Here is a 22,684-nt window from a genome sequence, read left to right on the forward strand (position 1 = left end):
CTCCTGTTCACTCTCATGTCACTGGCACGTGTGTGTGTGTGTGTGTGTGTGTGTGTGTGTGTGTGTGACTCACGATAATCTGGGCGTTCTTATGTTTATGTAATAAGTAAGCACATTTTTGTACGCCATATTAAGTAAGAGAGAGAGAGAGAGAGAGAGAGAGAGAGAGAGAGATCAAAAGAAAAATCGATATATACCTTAGGAAAATAACACCAGTGATTGAAATAAAAGGGAATTTCTAACTTTTTTTTTTCACTTTTGCAGTCTTTTACCAGAAATAAAAAAAAAAACCACCTCTCTACTCGTGTAACTTGTGGCACACATTGTAGAAAAGAAAGTTGACGACGCAGAGAACTAAAAAAAAAAAAGGAAAGAAAAAAAAAAAAAAAAATATAAGACAATGAATCCGAACAGGGTAAGTAAAGAATAGGAGCAGACAATTGAAGTGAAGTAGTAAAGGGAAGGGAAGGAAGGGATGGGATGGGGTGGGATGGGATGAGATGGGATGGGATGGGGTGGGATGGGATGGGATGGGATGGGGTGGGTGGGATGGGGTGGGGTGGATCAGAGACAATGACTGGAGATACGTACAGAAGGGGAGCGAGGCGAGGGAGGGTGTGGTGCCAGGCAGGTGTTCATGGCCCGCTTGTTTTCATTGCTACCACCACCACCACCACCACCACCACCACCACTACTACTATGTTAATGCAGTGAACAGTGAGCACCCGTTGTGAGCACTACTGGGATACTGTGGGTGGAATCAGAGAGAGAGAGAGAGAGAGAGAGAGAGAGAGAGAGAGAGAGAGAGAGAGAGACGGGGTTTTAGTGTGTGTGTGTGTGTGTGTGTGTGTGTGTGTGTGTGTGTGTGTGTGTGTGTGTGTGTGTGCTGCCATGGAACACTCACGGAGAGGATCAAAGCGGGGCATCCTCAAGAACACGGTGAGTTTTTTCATCATTTTTTCTCTCTCTCTTTCTCTCTCTTTTTCCCACTTTCTATTTTTCTTCTCCTGTTTCTCTTCTCCACTTTCTTCACGTTCACCTCTCTAGTCCTTCTTGTCGTTCTTATCGTCAGCACGTTAGTTACTTTTTCTCATTCTTCTTGTTTTTCTCATCTCGTTCTCCTTGATTTTTTCCCCTATACACGTCTTCCTCGTCTTCATCCCCGCCATCGTTCTTGTCATTATCGTCTTCCTATCTGCTGCAGTTATCATGATGTGTTCTATCTTGACGTTAGCGTATAAGAAAAGAGAAGCTTCATTATCTTCGTTATCTTTTTTTTTTTTTTATGTATATGATACATACCTTCCTATTTGTCTAATCTTTTAAAACTCCTTTTTAAAGCTCCCTCTCCTGTAATGGCGAGTTCATTACTAAGTCCTTCCCACTCGTCTACCATTCTTTTCAAACTAATTTCTTCCTGTCTCTCTTTTATATCTAACTTTATCAAACTTGAACCCGCTATTTCTTGTGTTATCTTGATCACTGACCCTGAGGATTTTTGTCTGTCATCATGCATACGTGGCGCTTATGCTTGCTTCGGGGAGGAGAGTGTTGTATTGTATTTCAAGCTGTCTTGGGATTGGTGTAGAATTCATTTTCTTCTACCACGTTTCCTGTAACCTTAGTATTACGCTATTAAGATTTTATTCATAGAGATATGTAAGTCAGAAATAGTTTTGAGAATGCAGTGAGGGTGCGGAACTGAATGGAGATCCATGGCAGGTGGACATAGAGAGAGGTATGTTTTATAGAGGGACTACCATATGTAGACCTGAAGGCTTCTTGCAGCTTCCAATAGGTTTTTCTAAGTTTCACCTGGAACATTTGCAACATAAACTTTCACATCGTATATATCGGTAATCGAGGCTTCCAAGACTCTCGCCTGATCTATTCCGTCCATTCCTTCCCAGCACATTCTCTCCCCGTAATGAATAGCTGCGTGGTGGGTAAAAATGTGGCTGTGGCAGCTGGTTATTGTAAAGAAGGCGGCCAGAAAATTGATAGAATGACGGTAGCCTTATATAGCGGCATTTTTTTTTTTTTTTTGTGTGTGTGTGTGTGTGTGTGTGTGTGTGTGTGTTTCACTGTTTGATCTGCTGCAGTCTCTGACGAGACAGCCAGACGTTACCCTACGGAACGAGCTCAGAGCTCATTATTTCCGATCTTCGGATAGGCCTGAGACCAGGCACACACCACACACCGGGACAACAAGGTCACAACTCCTCGATTTACATCCCGTACCTACTCACTGCTAGGTGAACAGGGGCTACACGTGAAAGGAGACACACCCAAATATCTCCACCCGGCCGGAGAATCGAACTCCGGTCCTCTGGCTTGAAGCCAGCGCTCTAACCACTGAGCTGCCGGGCGTGTGTGTGTGTTTGTGTGTGTGTGTGTGTGTGTGTGTGTGTGTGTGTGTGTGTGTGTGTGTGTGTGTGTGTGTGTGTGTGTGCCTATTCCTTGCCATTGCGTTATACTTACCCGCAGTATCTCTGTCGGGTCTACGCAATCTGCCTGTAATAGTCTATCGCCCCTTGTTTAGCAGCAGTGTTCCTTTGATAGTGCGAGGCTCTCAAGTGTTTCTTTCTCCCGCAGGGCTGTGTGGGGCTCGTCGCGGCTGAGGTGGATCTGTCAGGGCGGCACTTAGAGCAGCTCCCCACCGCCCTCTTTTCCAGCCTCCACCTCACCAGCATTAATCTTTCCCACAACCTCCTCGCCCCGACGCCCTCCGTCGCTGCCTCAGCCAGGAGGCGACATAGAGGTCACGGCAGAAAAAGAAGGGACCGCAGGCGTCGCTTGGTCCCTGTTGAATGCCGGGAGACGCCAGAGGCCTGGGCTAGAACGAGACCCTCTGCCAACGATCATGACTGCCACAACCCAGCTGGCAGTGCACACGGAAGGGCCGGCGAGGAGGATGGACTGAGCGGCGACTCAGGCGTCCCCTCAGATCCCGTGGAAGAGGAATCTCAAAGAAGTGATCTGGAGGGCGTGTCCCGCAAGACACCCGCGGTGCTGAGCAGCTTCGCAGACGAACTTCAGGAAAAGCTACGTCAGCGGAGAGTCTTGAGCGAGGGCCTTTTTGTGGTGGATCAAGTCCCGGAAGGCCTCCCTGTCAAGGAGGCACAGCCTAGACCACCCTACATTCAGTTGTTAGAGTCCTCGCACCTGCCACGAAACACAGGCACCAGGAAGGATGCGTCTGCTATACCTCGCGTCTCGCCCCTGACGGCCCCTGTCACAAACCAACCCTTCCTTGCCGAGGCATCCAACAGCTGCAGCAGCCGCTCCACTGCCTCCACCAGAAGCAGGAGTGAGGGGCCGGACAGCCACAAGGAGAAGGGGGATCGGGGCAGCTATGAGGACAGCAGCTCATCCGGCGTTGACGAGAGTGACAACGCGTCCGAGGAAGGAGGGGAGGTGACGGCTGCAGGCGAGGTGTGGACGGTCCCTGCCAGGAGTCTAGGCGCCCTCTACCAACTGAGGCACTTCCAGCAGCTCCAGGTATGTGCCTTTACCTCTTCATCATCTTTGATACATGATGTGGTAGTAATCTTCAGTAATAGTCAATAATAACAGATAATTGTTAACGAAGGTTCAGGTATCGGTATGTAATGACAGTAACCCCGCCACTGTTCCCCCGCCGGTGACACAGACGGTGGTGCTGGACAGGAACAAATTGCTGGAATTCCCCTCCTGTCTCCTGGGTCTGCCTCGCCTGGTGCGCCTCTCCCTGGCTCACAACCTGCTGTGTGTTCTCCCCCATGCACTCCACTCCCTCGCCAGGTGCGTCAGCCTCACTCACTTTGAAACTCACCAGGTGTTGTGCTGACAGCTCCAATACCCTTCCTCCTCCTCCTCATTTTCCTCCTCCTCATCCATGCAAGAGCACTGCCCGAGGTCACTCTTCGCGGTGTCTGTTACTGATGTGAGTCACCCACAGCCCCTCCCCCACTCTGTCCTAACCGCTGATACCCGCTACTGTGGACGAGTAACCTTTGTGAGTGGCACGGTGACGGCTTGTGTCCCTACAGGTTGGTCGAGCTGAACGTGTCCTTCAACCATCTGGTAGAGCTGGGCGTGGGGGTGTGCCGCCTACCAATGTTGACCCACCTGCGAGCCGCCCACAACAGGATAGAGGCGGCGCCCGAAGTGGCTGCCATGGAGGCCCTCCGCACCCTGGTGAGTGGCCGCCACGCCCCTGCCATCACACTCCTTGCCTACATTAATACATTACTAGCTTCTCTCTCTCTCTCTCTCTCTCTCTCTCTCTCTCTCTCTCTCTCTCTCTCTCTCTCTCTCTCTGTTATTCCATCTGTCTGTCTATCTGCCTATCTAATTATCTATCTATCTATCTATCTATCTATCTATCTATCTATCTATCTATATATATATATATATATATATATATATATATATATATATATATATATATATATATATATATATATACATCTGTCTATCTAACTATCTGTTTATTTATCTGTACTTATCTATTAATTTATCTATCTGTCTTCAACCAACTTATTATCTATCTGTAACCATCGAATTACACACACACACACACACACACACACACACACACACACACACACACACACACACACACACACACACACACACACACACACACACACACACACACACACACACACACACACACACACACACACACACACACACACACACACACACACACACAGGCGTGCCGCGTTAGCCAGCCCGCCCGAGTGTTGACCGGAAACTTTGGCCGCAGGACTTGTCTGAGAACCGGGTAGGGGTCGAGGCGGGTGTGAGGAGGGCGCAGACCAACCCCGCCGCCCTCGCCTCCCCCGCTGCCGAGGTGGACGACCCACAAGACGCCCCGCGCGACTCCCGCCCCCTAGCCCTCAACTTGCGCCTCAACAGCCTCACGGGACCTGTCACCCTCGCTAGCATCCAGGTCAGTGTATGGCCTGCATTCAGAAACCCATTGCAATCACACCATGACTATTTTCAAAGGACACAGAAGTGATTACTCTGGTTCTCACGAGTGTCCTGATAATGACACATATCTTGTTGATCTGTCACTTGAATCATAGAATACACCCTTGGAAACCCATGTCACTTCAACTAGCGTCTTTTGAAAGCACTACAGGGGCATCGCATGAGTGATTTAGAATATGGGGCTATGCAGGGAATTCCTAAGACTGCGTGTGGGGAGCCTTTTCCATTTTCTCACGTGGGCAGAAGGAAGGAGGGAAGGAATACTGCAGGGAGAGGAGGTGGGAGGAGTGCACAGGTGGCCTCTGGTGACCCCGGATGCTGCAGCAGCAGTGGGGATCCCTCGTGAGGCGTGTGCGGTTGCCTGCTTCACGTGACCTGCAGAGGTAACATGGTAGAATGCGTGTATATATAGCGAGCAGTGTTATCAGCTCCCCTCGTTACCTTGTGTGTGTGTGTGTGTGTGTGTGTGTGTGTGTGTGTGTGTGTGTGTGTGTGTGTGTGTGTGTGTGCATGTGTGTGTGTCAGGTGCTTCCCATAGAGTTCCCACCCTTAAGTGCCAAGTGATTAGAGGAGAGGTGAGGCAACGCGTTACCTTTCACCACCTATTATTCGTCTCCTGGAGCAGGTTCTGACTCGCTCGTCCACCCAGCCAACCATCCATCCTCCCCATCATCCTTCCTCTCTTTCGCCATCATCTCTTCAACCTCCTGTACGTACCCTATTTCTTGTGTGCCCTTATTTTTCTTCTGCTTATATGCTCTTCCTTCTTTCATTCCTTCTCATAGTCTTCCTCCTCCTCTTCCTCCTCTTCCTCCTCCTCCTCCTCCTCCTCCTCCTCCTCCTCCTCCTCCTTCTCATTCTCTTCCTTCTCGTCCCTTTTTTATACCACGTTCTTCATGTTGTTTCCATATATTATGTACGTCTATTTTTGTTTTCCTCCGTCTTTTCTTCTCCTTCCTCTTCTTCCCCCTCCTCTTCCCTACCGTCACTACTACTACTACTTCTACTTTTTGTGGTGGTGAGCGAAGAATTTAAAATTTACATATACGCACGCGAATATTATCATCTCAAAAAAAAAAAAAAAAGAATGAGGCATTTCCTATCACGAAGCGTCAGAGAGAGAGAGAGAGAGAGAGAGAGAGAGAGAGAGAGAGAGAGAGAGAGAGAGACGGTCATGAGATATTTCCACGTGCCCGAGTGTTGGTGGTGGTGGTGGTGGTGACGGTAGCAATGATGGTGGTCTGACAATATCTTGCCAAAGGAACACACACACACACACACACACACACACACACACACACACACACACACACACACACACACACACACACACACACACACACACACACACACACGTGCAGATGACTGATTCCCATGTGAGAGAGAGAGAGAGAGAGAGAGAGAGAGAGAGAGAGAGAAAAGTGAAAAGAAAAAAGAATAAGTAGCAGGTGATAGGAGTAATAAATAATAGTATAAAAGAGAAAGGTGAAAAAAGAAACGGTGAAAAAAGGAGGAAAATAAAATACGAGTGTGAGATAAAATAAGAAAAGAAAAAAAGAAAAGAAGAGAAGAGAAGCGAAGAGAAAACGTGTAAAGGCAAATAGGAGGAGTACCAGGAAGAAAGACACGGAGAAATGAAAAAAAGAAAAGGAAAAACGAAAGCGGTAAGGAGTGAAGGGAAAAAGACGAGTTGAAATGGAGAAAGGAAAAAAAATGAGCATGACAAACGAAAAGAGATGGAGGGGAAAGATGGAAATTTGCCAAAGGAGAGAAGAAAAAAAAAACTACATGAAAGGAGAAACGCGGAATAATGAGGAGAATAGAAAGAAATGAGAAGATTTGAATGAGGAGAAGAAGAAATGAAGGTATTAGAGGAAACAATGAAAAAAGTTAAACAAAGCGAGCGATAGTAATATAATAATAATAACAATAATAATAATAATAATAATAATAATAATAATAATAATAATAATAATAATAATAATAGTAAAATTGGAAAGAGAAGAGAAAAAGGACAAAGGAAACATGAATGCGAAAAAAATATAAAAGAGAAGGAAAGAAAAATTAAAAGATGGAAAGAGTAATCAAGAAGAGAGAGAGAGAGAGAGAGAGAGAGAGAGAGAGGGCGGGGAGATGAGTATACTTACCTAACGGTAGGATTGAAGGGGAGGTGGAGGGAAAGGAGAGGAAGAGACGGAAAGGTTGACATGACACAGGCGTCTTGCCATCACTAAGAGAGATCCGCCCTTCCGTCTCTCTCTCTCTCTCTCTCTCTCTCTCTCTCTCTCTCTCTCTCTCTCTCTCTCTCTCTCTCTCTCTCTCTCACTCTCTGAAACCTTTGACATTATCAGCATTAGTTTTCGTTTCCTCATTTTTTTTTTTTCTTCCTGGAGTAGTGACAGAATGCTTAGCGTGTAACGGAAGAGGAGGAAGAAAAGGAGAGAGAGAGAGAGAGAGAGAGAGAGAGAGAGAGAGAGAGAGAGAGAGAGAGAGAGAGAGAGAGAGCACAGGTCGGTGGAATTTCTCGAAAATATCAATTTAATCACCGTTAACAATAATAGCAAACCACTCGCGTCAGTCACTCGGGAGGGAGATGCTTGGGCGACGGTGTGTGTGTGTGTGTGTGGCTGGTAATAACAGACAGCTGATCGAAATTTCTGCTATACCTAACCTAGATACCGTTAACTCATTCAATCCTCCCACAAAAGTCAATTTCCCCATGTGAGCATTTATCTCTTGCATAAAATTTCCTGATAAATAAATACTCCATGCAAAAATTATTTATTTATTCATTATGCATCTATTTTGTCTACTTAGTTTTTTTTTTTATGTTCTGTGATTTTGTCCTGTCTACATATTATTATGATGGATTCATTTATTTCATCCTTTTTACTTTTGCGATTCCGATCAAATGTAAGAAGATATTAAAGTAACCAAAATATCACCATGATAATAATAATAAAAAAAAAATCACCATTATTTAATAACTGACAAATCTAAAGGCAACACCCACACACACACACACACACACACACACACACACACACACGGTAGCTCAGTGGTTAGAGCGGTGGCTTCACAAGCCAGAGGACCGGGGTTCGATTCCCCGGCCGGATGGAGATATTTGGGTGTGTCTCCTTTCATGTGTAGCCCCTGTTCACCTAGCAGTGAGTAGGTACGGGATGTAAATCGAGGAGTTGTGACCTTGTTGTCCCGGTGTGTGGTGTGTGCCTGATCTCAGGCCTATCCGAAGATCGTTAATAATGAGCTCTGAGCTCGTTCCGTAGGGTAACGTCTGGCTGTCTCGTCAGAGACTGCAGCAGATCAAACAGTGAAACACACACATATATCTGTCCATGGACACAATCCATTTCACTGATTTAGAGAGAGAGAGAGAGAGAGAGTAATGTCAATTCCGGAGAAGTGCTCAGTTTCTCCTGTCTCTCTCTCTCTCTCTCTCTCTCTCTCTCTCTCTCTCTCTCTAAATCAGTGAAATGGATTGTGTCCATGGACAGATATGTGTGTGTGTGTGTGTGTGTGTGTGTGTGTGTGTGTGTGTGTGTGTGTGTGTGTTGAGACGTGAATTAAGGCTGCAAGAATGTGTGTGTGTGTGTGTGTGTGTGTGTGTGTGTGTGTGCCCGAGCTGCATATCGAGAGAGAGAGAGAGAGAGAGAGAGAGAGAGAGTTATGTAAAGAAGCAAGGGGAAAAAATCTTTCAGATTTCCTGACGCTCCTGCCGTTACAATAACTACTACTACTACTACTACCACTACTACCGACCGGGGACACTGCGAACCGGGTCATAGACTTTCTCACAATAAGATAACCTTCCTGCATTTGTTTCCTCCTTGCCATTCCCCTCTCTCTCTCTCTCTCTCTCTCTCTCTCTGGACCTGTGAGGTAGAAAATAGCGGGGAGTGGCGGAAACATAGTGTGTTAGTGTTGAGCTGATGTCTTTGACGGGCGGGTTGGCGAATGTTCCTTCTCTCTCTCTCTCTCTCTCTCTCTCTCTCTCTCTGGTGTTACTATTTAGTGTGTGCATTGTCAGATGCATAGTTCAAATCGAGTGTGAGAAAGGAAAGTGAAATCCCATCAGTGTACTTATTTCAAGTTATGTGGCGATTTTGAATATATTATTTGAGTTTGAGCTCAAGAATGTCTCTCGTAGGTGCTTTAGTCAGAAAGACGGGCAATGTGACAAAATGAGGACTGAAGACAATTCAGAAGGTAGAAAATAGGGAGAGGAAAAAAAAATGGATGAAGTATGAGGGTAAAAGATTGAAACAGTGGTCGGTGCAGTGGACAGAAAAGACGGGGGAAGAGAAGATGATGCAGAATCTAGAAAAAGGAAAGAGGAAGAGTGGATGCAATATGAGGGAAAAGAAAGAAACAGTAGTGGGTGCAGTGGTCAGAAAAGACGGCGAGTATGGCAGGGAAATGATGGAGAAGGCATTGAGAGTTTTGAGAGTGAGAGATAAGGGGCGCCAGGTCCTCCTCCGCCTCACTCTGATTCCTCCACATGGTGATGCCAATACAGCCGTTCAGCAGGACCCACCCAAACCTAGGAGTGTCGTGCTTGACAAGGCCCACTTTCAGGTCTGTATTATATCGGAACCTTCTCGGTTAACGGCATACAGTATAGATACGGGGTCGTATTTGTAAGTGGTATGTTGTAATCAATATCCCTTTGTCTTTTATCCATTTTTCTATCTATCTATTCCTCTACTTTCGTTTTGTTGCTTTCTTCAAGTGGCCTGATGTCCAGAGTAATAATCTCTCTCTCTCTCTCTCTCTCTCTCTCTCTCTCTCTCTCTCCGCAAACTTTTCCTGAATGATGTGCTGTACAGTCCCCGCGTACTACCGGATTCCAGAAAACTCAATCCCAACAAATATCAATTTAATCAAGTAGAACACACAAATGAACTAACAAGGAACACAACTCAATTTAATGCGAGGGATGTATCTTTCTTTTCCACCAGTTGATCGATGACAGAGTATTTTGTCTAAGTTAATATTATTATTTTTTTATTCATTTTTTTATTTTCATCCCGAGAGTGTTCAGGTATTACCTGGAAGGCCTTTGCGTTAATGTCACGGGGAAGTTTTGGCGCCGCAGCTGTAGAAATTAAGTCTTCCGTCGGTGTTGTTTATCAGGGAAGTTTCTTCACTTGAAAAAGAAAATAAATATAATAATAATAATAGAATAAAATAATGATGATGATGATGATGACGATAATAATAATAATAATAATAATAATAATAATAATAATAATAATAATAATAATAACTAATATTAGTAAAAATAAAATGATAAATACAAAGAATCTAGGGAATTTCTGGATGATTATTAGTTTAATTTAGTTAGTTGTTTGCTGGTATCCAAACAAAAGCAATGTTAATGGGTACTCACTGGGTGGTATGCATAGCTACATATCTCATGGACTACTGCTAGGCATAGCTAATATGCAGTTGAGTGTATTAGAAGCAGATTTTATAATGGATAATGCTAAATGAACTACCTATGCAATTTTTATATTGTGATGGTGATGTTGCCATCTTTTCAAGTTCAGATTACATTTGAGATGAAGTATGTACATACAACATAGCTAAATGATAGAATATCTTTCATTCAGGGGCATTTCTATACCCCCTGGGGGCCCTAGGCAAGAAGGACCATGGGGGCCCCTGGCCCAGAATGATGATGAATGAAGTTCACAACAACAGATCAGTAAATGAATATTTTATTAAAGAATTAACATATAAAATAAATTATAACATGAATAACATAAACTCAATGCAAACTTTGCACACACTATATGAATGACAGAAAAAACAAACATAACCAAAATGTACAAAATTTTAAATATGCTAAAATGCAACTGAGCTGATAAAACAAAACAAAACAAAAACATACAAATCAACAAGGAACTGAAGTGGAAAGGAAGAATTGCAACACCTTGATCTTATATCCATAGTCCATATGCAATACCAGCCGTCCCTCGGGGCCTCCACCAGCTCAGGGCCCTAGGCAACTGCCTAGGTTTCCTACACCATTGTGACGCCTCCGCTTTCACTGAGAGGTGACACACACCCTATATGGTCACCTATATGAAGAGCATGATTGAGAGTCAGCCACACCAGCAATATAGTACACATTAATGCTAAACTTGAAGAGGCTCAGTTGCAATAATTCAAATGAGACATTGCTTAAAGATGCTTCCATAAGCTTCAGTGGGCTTCATAATTGCATTATAGACTACATAACTTTAAGTCTTCTTGTTGTTTTGCATGAACAGTTACAGACATACCATTGTGTATCATTAAGATTTTAATGATTAACCATTTCACTTGAAATGTGTATCTTATGATGTAATGTTGCATGTATGTATTTTTCTTTTACACTTTTTAAACATGAAAAGATTCAATCCAGAGTATTATTTTGTGTCATTATGACTTAACTTGTTAGTTAAGTAGTTACCTTATTTTTGATAGATGTGCTAGCAAAGACTTAAAAATCATGCCTTTCAACAATTTGTCCGAAAATGATTCCTTAGTAGTTAAATACTATATGAGGGTTCATTGACTTTTTAAAATTTTGTGTAATGTTGTGTAATTTTTCATATTAATTACCAATACAGTTATATTAAGTACTACCTGTATTGAGAATTAATATCATCTTGGCCATTTATATGTGTTTGTTTCCCTCCAGAATGTAACAGAGCTGGATGTAAGTGACAATGGCATCACCAGCCTGGATGTGTCCTGCCTCTCAGCCCTCGCCTCCCTCACCTGCTGCAACAATGCCCTCACCTCCCTCACCCTGCATGCCGCTGCCCTCATTCACCTCTCTGCCACCAACAATCGTTAGTCTTTTTCCTCTTTTTATTTTTTTTATTTTTCATTTCTACGTATGCTTACTTTCTTCTTGTTTATGTGTCAGGCTTTGTGTGTAGCTATGCTGTATGCATTATGACTTTTTATAAGAAATTTATTGTGTTTTATTAGTCTTTCGTTTTCATTTATATGTATTTTTTTTTTATTAGAGATTTTTCATACATAATATATTCCTTTATGTATATTTGTTACAATTAATTGTTCTCTTGCCAAGGCTTGACAATGCTGGAGGTCCGTTACCATCCACGAGGTCTTGTAAGGCTTAATCTTTCAAGGTGAGTCGCATATCTATAGTTTCCTCAGTTTGTATTCAAATGTGATGCATTTATTGGGTTTTTTTATAATTGCAACCAGGATTAACAACTAAGGTGTTAGAAAATTCTTCTGAATGTGATTGAGAATTTTGTTACTCATATTCTTCCTATATGTTAATTTATTGTCACATTTTTTGTCTCATTTTAGTACATACATTTTAAGTTTAAAGCTGTGACTTTTTTACTAAACTAAGTTGCTGTGTTGCACAATTTTCTAATATGCCAGCCCGTATATCTACAAAACTACCATTGCATGAAGATACTTTGATCATAGTAGTACAATGAATTTGGTTTGAGCTCTTAATGCTTACTTTTTTTTTTTTTTTGCTCTTCTTCCTATCAAGAAACCAACTAGAGGCTGTCCCTCCATGGCTGGTGTCAAGCACTGAGGTAACTCTGGTGGATGTGAGTCACAATCAGATCTCATCCCTCCCGGCCTTCCTCACCTCGGGCCACCTTCGTCGCCTCCACACTTTGTCTGCTCACCATAACTGCCTTACTGCTTTCCCAGTGCCACAGCCCGATCTCATTCCTTGCCAAAATGCTTGCTGTGCCTCCACTCTGAACAAGATAACCTGGGGCACACACAGGTCCTGCCGTGAGGACAATGGCTATGGATCATCTGGCAGTGCAGTTGAAGAGCCAAAGTGTTGCTCCCTGGAGGTGTTGTACCTCCACTGCAACAAAATACCTGCTCTTCCCTCTAATCTCTTCTCATGGCTGAACAGGTAATTCTTGTGTGTTGTTATTAAGTTTAGAATAAACATACATAAAATTTTCATTATTACACTTGAATTTTCTCTTGAAAGGCCAGAAATAACTTTATTACTTGTAACTTTTGAAGAATTTAGTAATTATAGTTTGCTGTTGTTCTTCCCTGTAACAGACTTAGAGTGTTGAATGTGAGCAAAAATCAACTAAGTGTCCTGCCTGGCCTGGCAGAGGGTCAAGGAGTGCAGGGGACTATATACACTCACCAGGACCACATTGGCACTTCCAAGGTCACACTTTCCCTTCAGGAGTTGTATGCTGCTGCAAACAAACTCAGGGACCTCTCTCCTCTGCAGCACTGTAGAGCGTTACGCATCCTTCATGCTCCTTACAACAGAATCACCAGTCTACCAGATAAGTAAGTTGTTTTTTTTTCACTGCAATACATTATATTATAACTATGTATAAAACTTAAAAAGTTGCTAAGAAAAAAGTAATAAAACCATCAGAGAAAAGCTTGCTAAAAAATGTGTGTCCTCTTACAGACTGGTATGGTCCTGGGAACTGATGGAGGAGTTGGTTCTCTCTGCTAACCAGCTGTGCTCTGTGCCTGTGGGTGTGTCTCGTCTCTCCAGGCTGAGGGTCTTGAAGGTCCATTCTAACCCCCTACAGAGTTTGCCTCGTCTTGCTCATTTGTCAGCACTCAAGGTGAGCCTCCATACCTGCTACTTAGCTGCAACTTATCTAACTGAGGTAGTCACAGAAATTAGGTATACAAAATACTGTACAAGACTCATAAACAATAATTGGTGACTTTCAAATATATCCAGGTCGTGGATGCTTCTCAATGCCAGTTAGGGCACATAGAGTTGGAGGAAGTGGTGTCCCCTGGGCTGGTGGCTTTAGATATATCAGGCAACACTGCTTTGTCTCTGGACCACCACCAGTTCACCAAGTGCAAGTAAGTATGATGAGAAAGACTCACAGAGAATTTTCACATTGCTTTGTAATCTAGTAAGCTGCTATGTGTGTAATTATTGATTTAAGCTGACTTGTGAACATGGAATCTACCTTTCAAAAATAATGATGATGACAATGAGGAAGGACTTTGATGCATTTTAAACTTTTATCACTTATAACTTTGAATAGATCACGAAGACCTGTAAGCCTTGTGGATGTAACCAGCTGTTCAGGCCGGTCACTTCCTCTCACCAAGCCACCGTCCATCACCCAGCACAATCAGCAGAGGCCTGAGGGCCATCGAGGCAATAGTGAGAACAGGAATTCCTCCTCCACCTTGCCTTGGTCTCTAGGATTTGCAGAGGCCATTGGCAGGGATTCCAGGTTAGCCTTATTCAGTAGCTACTAATTTGATTTTTATTATAACCTGTTCAGAATTAAAGATTATATACATACTTGAATATAGTTCTGATAAGTAATTTCCAGTAGTTCTTAATATTAATTAACATTTTCAGCCTAAATGTTGGCCAGTTGCGAGTGCCAGATATTGGGGGTACTGGCAGTGTGGGTGTGGTGGCAGTGGCTGATGGGGGTGAGGAGATGGGTGGTGTTGGCACCCTCCTTGCAGCCCTTCCACCTCTGCTGCAAGAAGAACTAGCATGCTCAAACAGTAATACCTACGTTCTGAAATATGCCCTTCTAACTGCTCTCAGGTAATTCTCACATTTTTTTGAGTGTGTAATGTACTTGAAAGCAACATTAATCAAGAAACAAGGCAGTAATATTAGGTAATGATGATTATTATGATTGTAATAGCAACTCAATTACTATATTCAGAATTCAGTTTTATAGGGAGAATTTGACAAGTATGTATTATGCATCATAAAGAAAACATGTATGTACTCTTGAAAATTAAATGAGCATCGTACTTTAAACTCCTCTTGGCCCTACAGACGGTTGAGAGGGCAGGGTGCTATGCTTCCCTCAGCTGTGTGTGCTGCTCACCTGGAGGCCAGCCCCAGCCTGCCAGGACAGTGGCCAGTACTCCGTCTGTGCTGCTATGGGCCAGTGTCTGCTGTGGTCGCTACTGTTCATGGCCAGCCTATTGTTCTCACTACTTCTGCTTTGAGAACATCTTTGGTGGGTTACACAGAGATCTATTGCTTATTTGCTTTTCTAACAATTGATGCTCCACAAGATTAGCTCCAAAATTTAGCAATCATCTTCCACATACGGCTTACTCACTTTGCAGTTTTGGCTAGCTATGCCTCATGCTGTGTAAGAAATTTGTCAAAAATTCATACTACAATTCATACTCAATCTATAGTGAATAATTTTAAAGTTATCAGTTTAAAATAACACATAAAGAAAAGACTAAAATTCTATTTAAAAGGAATCATTTTAATTTTGATTGAATTAAAACTAATGTATATTGTTTTCCTGCCACAAGAACCTTCCCATTAAAACAATATTTTGAGTTATATAGTGTGAAATCAATTTGAAGTTAGGTAACCCTCATGCGGCAAAACTTGTGTTAAATTGGCATTCTATAGTACATCATTTATTTCATTGCACTGCATCTCTTTTCATATGGTTTTTATAGCATTTAGGTTGATTCAGAGCTACAAATTTCAATGAAGATAGAAGAAAGAAAAAGAGGGGATACAGCAATTAAAATATTAAAGAAGATAAAAGGAGGAAGAGAGGGAAGATAGTATGTACTTGGAAATTTTCTTCTTAGTTTTATTGAAAAAAAAAGAAAAAAAAAAGAAAAAAATTCAATTCCTCAAACAGACCTCAAGTCCTCATTACCATTAGCACAATATTTTTGGGGGTTATTTGCTACTCTTCTAATAGATGGTCAAATTATTGTTTGTTTGGTGGTATGGAGAGAATGCTGGGAAATGAGCTGATGGAGATATGCATATAGTAGTGCAAAAATGGAATAAATGCAGTGAGTGACTGAAAAATCTTTGCCACTTTATCTATGTATTAACTATATTTAGGGATTATAATTATAGAATTCCTATTTCCCTGTTTATTATTGTTGTTATTATTATTATTATTATTATTATTATTATTATTATTATTATTATTATTACTATTATTATTATTATTATTATTATTATCATTATTATCAACATTTTTAGCTATTGTTTAATTCAGTGTTTTTTTATTATTAAGTTTTGAGTCTGTATGGAAACTCCTGAACCCTCCTTACCTGTACACACAATTGTCAGCATTACCATTAATAAAAAAATAAATAAATAAAAATAACCCAAACATTGTCATTACAGGGAAGTGCTTCAGAGTGTGGTGAAGGGGTGAGGTGCAGTCTGTCTGAGCCTCCTACGTTGCCAGACCCACACACCACTGAGCTGCACCTTGGGCCTCACCATTCTGCCATTGCCATTGCTAGCGCCAGGTTAGGTTATCTCTATGTTAGTTGAGATTTTATGCAATATTCACACACACACACACACACACACACACACACACACACACACACACACACACACACACACACACACACACACACACACACACACAAACACAAACACACACCGCGTAGTGTAGTGGTTAGCACGCTCAACTCACAAACAAGAGGGCCGGGTTCAAGTCCCAGGAAGCGGTGAGGCAAATGGGCAAGCCTCTTAATGTGTGGGGTGTGTTCACCTAGCAGTAAATAGGTACGGGATGTAACTCGAGGGGTTGTGGCCTCGCTTTACCGGTGTGTGCAGTGTGTTGTGGTCTCAGTCCTACCCGATGATCGGTCTATGAGCTCTGAGCTCACTCCGTAATGGGGAAAACTGGCTGGGTGACCAGCAGGCGACCAAGGTGAATTACACACACACACACACACACACCCTTGTTCTTTTATCATGTCTTTGTTGTTAATAGTGGCATGAAATAGCCTGAGTGAAGATGTAGTGTCAGCAAGGAGTGTGCATAGCTTTAAAGAAAAGTTGGACAAATGTAGATATGGAGATGGGGCCACATGAGCGTAATGCCCAGACTCTGTAAAACTACAATTAGGTAAATATGCACACACACACACACACACACACACACACACACACACACACACACACACACACACACATTGCAAATCATCACTAACAGTATTATCAGCAGTAGTGGCAGCATCTTAAATTGTTTCCCTTTTTACTAGGATACATCTACATATGTTTTGCTAATCGGCTTTTTGTATTCATCTGATTATGTAGACAGACTGATGAAGACAATAATTCTGGAATATGCTTTGAAAAGGTGGGAGATATTGCTTAGATAATATGAACTTGACTAATTGACAGAATTTTTTGGAGGCAGATAGAATAAAAAAAAAAAAAAACATGGAATGCAATATGAGAAGCTCATAGATATAGCTTGGGCAGAGAAGCTAGCTGTTAGAGATTATATTCTGATTGGCCACCATTACATGAACAAAGGCACCACACATTAAGTGTTTTAGAATCAATAATAATGATGATATACAGTATATATATATATATATATATATATATATATATATATATATATATATATATATATATATATATATATATATATATATATATATATATACACTAGTACTTCATTAACAATTTATTGTATGAAAATTCAAGCCAAACAGTCATATATTAGTTTCTTATAGCAATACATGTTTCTAATATAAATATCTGTAATTAATTTTAGTCTGTGGGAGGTGATAGAACCAGCAGAGGCTGCCGACATCTGTGGTCAAGTGAGTGAACCAGGATCAGCTGCCAAGCACCTCCTGGACCTTGCTCAGGCTTATGGGTCCCGCCAGGCCATCAGTGTGATTGTGGTGCGGCTGAAGCCACCTGCTGGCATGTCACAAACCTCAGCACTTGGCATTCATGAAGACAGTGCAATATTAAGTAAGGTGCACAAACACCATAATGAAGTAAGTATGTGTAAAGAACATCCTGAAAAAGCCCAGCATAAAATGAAAGACTTGACTGGCACATCAAGAAGAGTGAAATTTGGAAGTGTCAATCCTTTACAAGATTCAAGGAACCAATGCTACACACTCAACCCCAGAAAGGAGTCCAGAGACAGTTTTTTATGTGGAGGGGTTAACCAAGTTGGAAAATCTTGTGGAGAGGAAAATCTTATGATTCAGAATATTGGAGATCTTGAGAGGTCTTCACCCAGTGGTCAGAGTCAAAGTGACTGTAGTGAGTATTGGCCAGACAATGACAAAGAGATACGGACAACATTTAGGGAATTCAACGATGAAACATCAAAAGACATATTTCATCCAAGTACTGATAATTTTTATTCATATTCAAGCAGGAAAAGCAAAGATGGAAAGAAAGTGGATGTAGCATCTCAAATAATATCTTATGGTAATAGTAAGGAAAAGAAAACAATGACATACTACCACTACCCTCGGCCCGACCCTGGTGTTGTGCCATCTCATGGCCATCTGCCACAACACCTGCTAAATGGGAGCCAGACTGAGCCACAGACAAGCGTGCTGGCTCCCCCAGCAGGCTTTGGGGATCCTGGGAGTGACTCAGAGGGCAGTGATAGTGGCCTTAGTGGAGTCAGTGGAGTACAGAACTATGCTGACCATCCTAGTAGACCTAATTTTGAGGATGGCATTGCAGACAACAGTCCAGAACAAGTAAGATATTATGAATTGCACTCCATAAACACATACATATGATCTGGTTATGAATTTTAGGAGGAACAATGAATAGCACATGTATAATTCTTGATGGCTTATAAGGTGCACAATTTAAGCATGACCACTATGATTTTTTTACTCTGTTCCACATTGTAAGCATGGCCTTCTATAATTTTACTGTTCCTGCACCATTGTATCTGATGAAAAATTTGCACTTTTTAAGAAACTACTGTAGCAGTTAGACTTTGTTGATCTTTATACTGTGTAGTGTATCTTTTATGTGTCTGTCTTGTTGCAATAAATCTCTTCATGAAACTATAAGTTATGGAGCAAAGAAAACCCTGAACCTCAGCGCTTCAACGCACTCATCCAAGCAACTTACTAGATAACCAGGTAGTTTGTTACTTTTCAGCACCTTGCAATTATTATCTTTCTTCATACTAGATATCCTCAGTCTGCTGCTTGTTAAGAATTAAAGTCAACACTAAAACCCTTATATAATTATGTTATCTGCAATTCAATAAGTTTTTTAACGGAGTCATGCATTTTCAGCTATCTTGATAACTTTTTTTTATCCTGATCATTATGCCATGGAGGGATGAGCAGCCTTGTCCACCTTAACATACGGTAATGCCTCGGATGTGTGATGCCACTAATGGGATAGATCCATTCACTTATCATTGTTATGTAAAGTGGAGTTAAGAAAAGGCTTCTTGTTTTGTTGATTATCCTTGAAATGCTTTTCTCCTGCCAAGGCCTTAACTGCTCATAGTGTTGTATCATTTGTTATATGTATCTGGCTTTGCTTTTAATACTGCTGGATGCATGGTTTTCTTCTTTCAGCTCACTGCATAAGATTTTCTACATCTGTTGTTTGTTTCTCTATTTTCCTTATGCAAAATATGTCTTGACAAAATCTTTGGATCTTCCTTACTGATTAAGTAGAGTAGATTCCACTATTTTCTTTTGATATACAGTACATATATTTCTTAGCTTCCAAGGAAAGAGTATCAGGGAATTGAAAAATAGTAACTGAAATCTTACAATTACCAAAAAAGTATCCCCTTTAGCCCATAAATCCCCGTGAAAAACCCACATGGTATAAATAAAAAAATATATATATATATACAGTATATACTCAACTTACATGAACTTATAAATGAATTTTTGTTCCTTTTTCTTTTTTCAGGTTACTGAGGAACAGTTTCGGAGTTGGGAATATCTCTTAGCTCGCAATGCAAAGCTACTCTACATGAGGGAGCTAGACACACTCAAGAAGCCTGAGTCACCATCCATCAAGCCAACTGTCTCAGCACCTGATCTGGTATTGGCTGCTGCTGCTGAGGTGGAGTCTCCAGGTCACTTCCAGCGCAATGCCACAAGAAAGTCTCGCTTGGGAAGAGGCACTTTCCGTATGATTCAGAATAAACTGAATGCCACAACCAGTAAATTTAACACTCTTCAAAAACTGAAAGTAACAGCACCCAGTATCGGCAACTTCCGCCGCTTTGGAAGCTTACAAAACCTTAAGTATTACCAGGAAAATCGGCCACCAGTATCTCAGCAGCCTGTAGTGGAAGCTGATATTTCTGCTGAAATGCAAGAGAGGCCTTCTCTGGACTCTTTAGAGCTAGAAACTCGGATGCACCACTACTGGCATACAGGAATTACCAATTTTTGAAGTTGTGTGAAAATCAACAATATTGAAGAAAAAATAAATGAAAAGTAATCATTAAACTCTGTTTTCTATTGTTTCATTGCTAAATTTTGCCATTTTACAATACTTATCTTAATTTTTTTTTGAGTGAAAGGTTCGCTTTGAACAGAGCAGGGCAGTGGTGTGGGGGGCTGTCTGTACTGTTCAGTCACAGAAAATGTGTGTCGCGATTGGCCAACAGGGTTCCCACAAGTAGAAGAAAGCATTACCTTAGATGTTGCCAATTTTTACTCTAGATTTCACCAAATTACCTTAGATCTGTTGGACCATATCCCTGAAAATTACCTTAGTTTTTTTTATATATATATATATATATATATATATATATATATATATATATATATATATATATATATATATATATATATATATAAATTACCTTAGTTTTTTCATATATATATATATATATATATATATATATATATATATATATATATATATATATATATATACGTATTTATTTATCTTGATATAAGTGCACATTCTATACTCACGGTACCTTTAATGACATATGCAACTGAATAGATTTAGTTTTGGTAGCAATCAAACATAATACGTACTGCATAATTATGAGAACTTTTATTACAGTAGACCTGATACATACACAACTTTAGCAAAAACAAAATCATTACGAAAATTAATGCCCTTTCCTTCTTCAATATAAAGAATATTTATCCTTACAAAAAAAAAAAAAATCAATTACAAATAGACAGTTACAATGTCCAGAGCATTATCACACTAGAGAGTCCTACTATGATTTATAGTAGAACAACTACTCAAACTGCTTCGATATGAGATTCTTGGCTTCCTCATCCGTAGCATTACTTTTAACTCTTTCTAAATCTAACAGGAGTTGTTTATCTGCAGTCAACTGATGACTGGAAATGCCTTTCCTTTTAAGTCCATTTTTGGTATGCAGTAAACTTACCAGACTAGTACTTTTCAAACTACCTCTAATGTCAGTTTTAATTCTTCTCAAATGACTGAAGAGCCTTTCTACAGATGCATTGGAGTGCGGCAAGGATAATGCACGAGCAATTACTTTTGTAAGATTGGGGAAAAGAGTTGTTTTTTCCAGAACTCAGCAGAATCTTTTTCCTCCTCAAACTGGCAGTCTAAGCTTAACTGTCTCCACTCTATATCTGCTACACATTTATCACACATTTTACTAGAATTTACTAGAAATTATTCTTATAAGATAAACTAGCTGGTCTTCCAATTATTACCAAAAATCATGGTGTTATACTAGCATGTTCAAAATTACTAATTACTGTACATAATACATATTATACTAATATGTAAAAAATCAGCCTTTAAGCTGCAAGTTCAATAACACAAAACCAATGAATATCTTACCTCAGGAGTAGACGAGTATTGGGATGCCATCTACTGTGTCCAGCAGTTTGCTACGGTTGTTGTGAACAGAGTACCGACGTCGTCACGACGGAGAATATTTATAGATGACGAGCCAGTGACGAGTACGGAACGCGTCCGCAACCGGGTATGGGAGTCATGATATTCTCGACTTCTGAATTGAACTTGTACTGTACGTGAACCAGACTCGCCAAGTCTTTGTAAAGAATAGTTTGTGGTGCAGAATATACTGGGGTTGTTGTTCAGAACCATAAATATCATCCCATTTTGGCTATTACAGTATATCAGAATTGCATTTAACAATTACCTTAAACACTACCCTAAATATACTCAAATTACCTTAGAAATACCTTAAAAATTGCATTACCTTAGACATTATCTTAAAAGTATCTAAATTACCTTAAACTAAGGTAATTACCTTAAAAAGTGAGAGCCCTGCTGGCCAATCAGACTTTTTGGCTGACTATACAATTAACACGGTACGGTATATTAGGGTCAGTGCTTGCTAAAATGTATGATAAATTTCTCAATGCAAACAGCAATTTTAATACTTCACAATGATGCCTCAGTGAACAAAACTGAAACTTTTATGTAAAAGTAGATAATTATTTGCACCATTATTGATTCTTTAAAGGAATATAAAGTGAAGACTCAATATTCGAACATCTAAATACTCGAACGCAAAAGTTCAATTTAATACTCGAAAAAATATAGAAAAAATATCTGATAGTCGAACGTCCACACACATGGTTGTAAACAAAGGCTCCCTGGCGTCCTCCTTTCCCTCCGCCATTTGTGACTTGTGCTGCCGCGGTCATCAGAATAACATTCTCTTACATTCTATCTGTAGTCTTTCATTTATAAATTTACATTAATACCAAAGGCTTATTAGTGGTGAAAAGATCTGGTAATCAAACGGCCGCACATTTGGTAGTATACAAAGCTTTGTCATCTCCCTTCTCGCAGCTGCCATTATACCGTTCTGATACCGTATTACTGGTAATACTGGTATTACCGGATGCTGGTGCGCGTTCCTAGTCCTGCCATGTCTTGGGAAAAAGCAATATTCTTCTG

The 22,684-nt window shown here is 40.9% G+C and overlaps 1 protein-coding gene across 1 annotated transcript; it reads left to right on the plus strand.

The window, feature by feature from the left end:
* The first annotated feature begins 891 nt into the window (after positions 1 to 891).
* LOC123516678 lies at positions 892 to 20,261 on the plus strand. Its single transcript, XM_045276281.1, has 17 exons — positions 892 to 939; positions 2,596 to 3,501; positions 3,653 to 3,783; positions 4,032 to 4,179; positions 4,754 to 4,939; positions 11,693 to 11,846; positions 12,092 to 12,152; positions 12,536 to 12,919; positions 13,078 to 13,320; positions 13,448 to 13,610; positions 13,733 to 13,863; positions 14,052 to 14,246; positions 14,378 to 14,575; positions 14,816 to 15,002; positions 16,160 to 16,287; positions 17,559 to 18,516; positions 19,709 to 20,261. Exons 1-17 carry the CDS (start codon positions 892 to 894, stop codon positions 20,198 to 20,200), a joined length of 4,713 nt encoding a protein of 1,570 aa, XP_045132216.1. The 3' UTR covers positions 20,201 to 20,261.
* The last annotated feature ends 2,423 nt before the right edge of the window (positions 20,262 to 22,684 follow it).

Source organism: Portunus trituberculatus, chromosome 41 (genome assembly GCF_017591435.1).
Source record: "Portunus trituberculatus isolate SZX2019 chromosome 41, ASM1759143v1, whole genome shotgun sequence".
Taxonomy (NCBI): Eukaryota; Metazoa; Arthropoda; class Malacostraca; order Decapoda; family Portunidae; genus Portunus; species Portunus trituberculatus.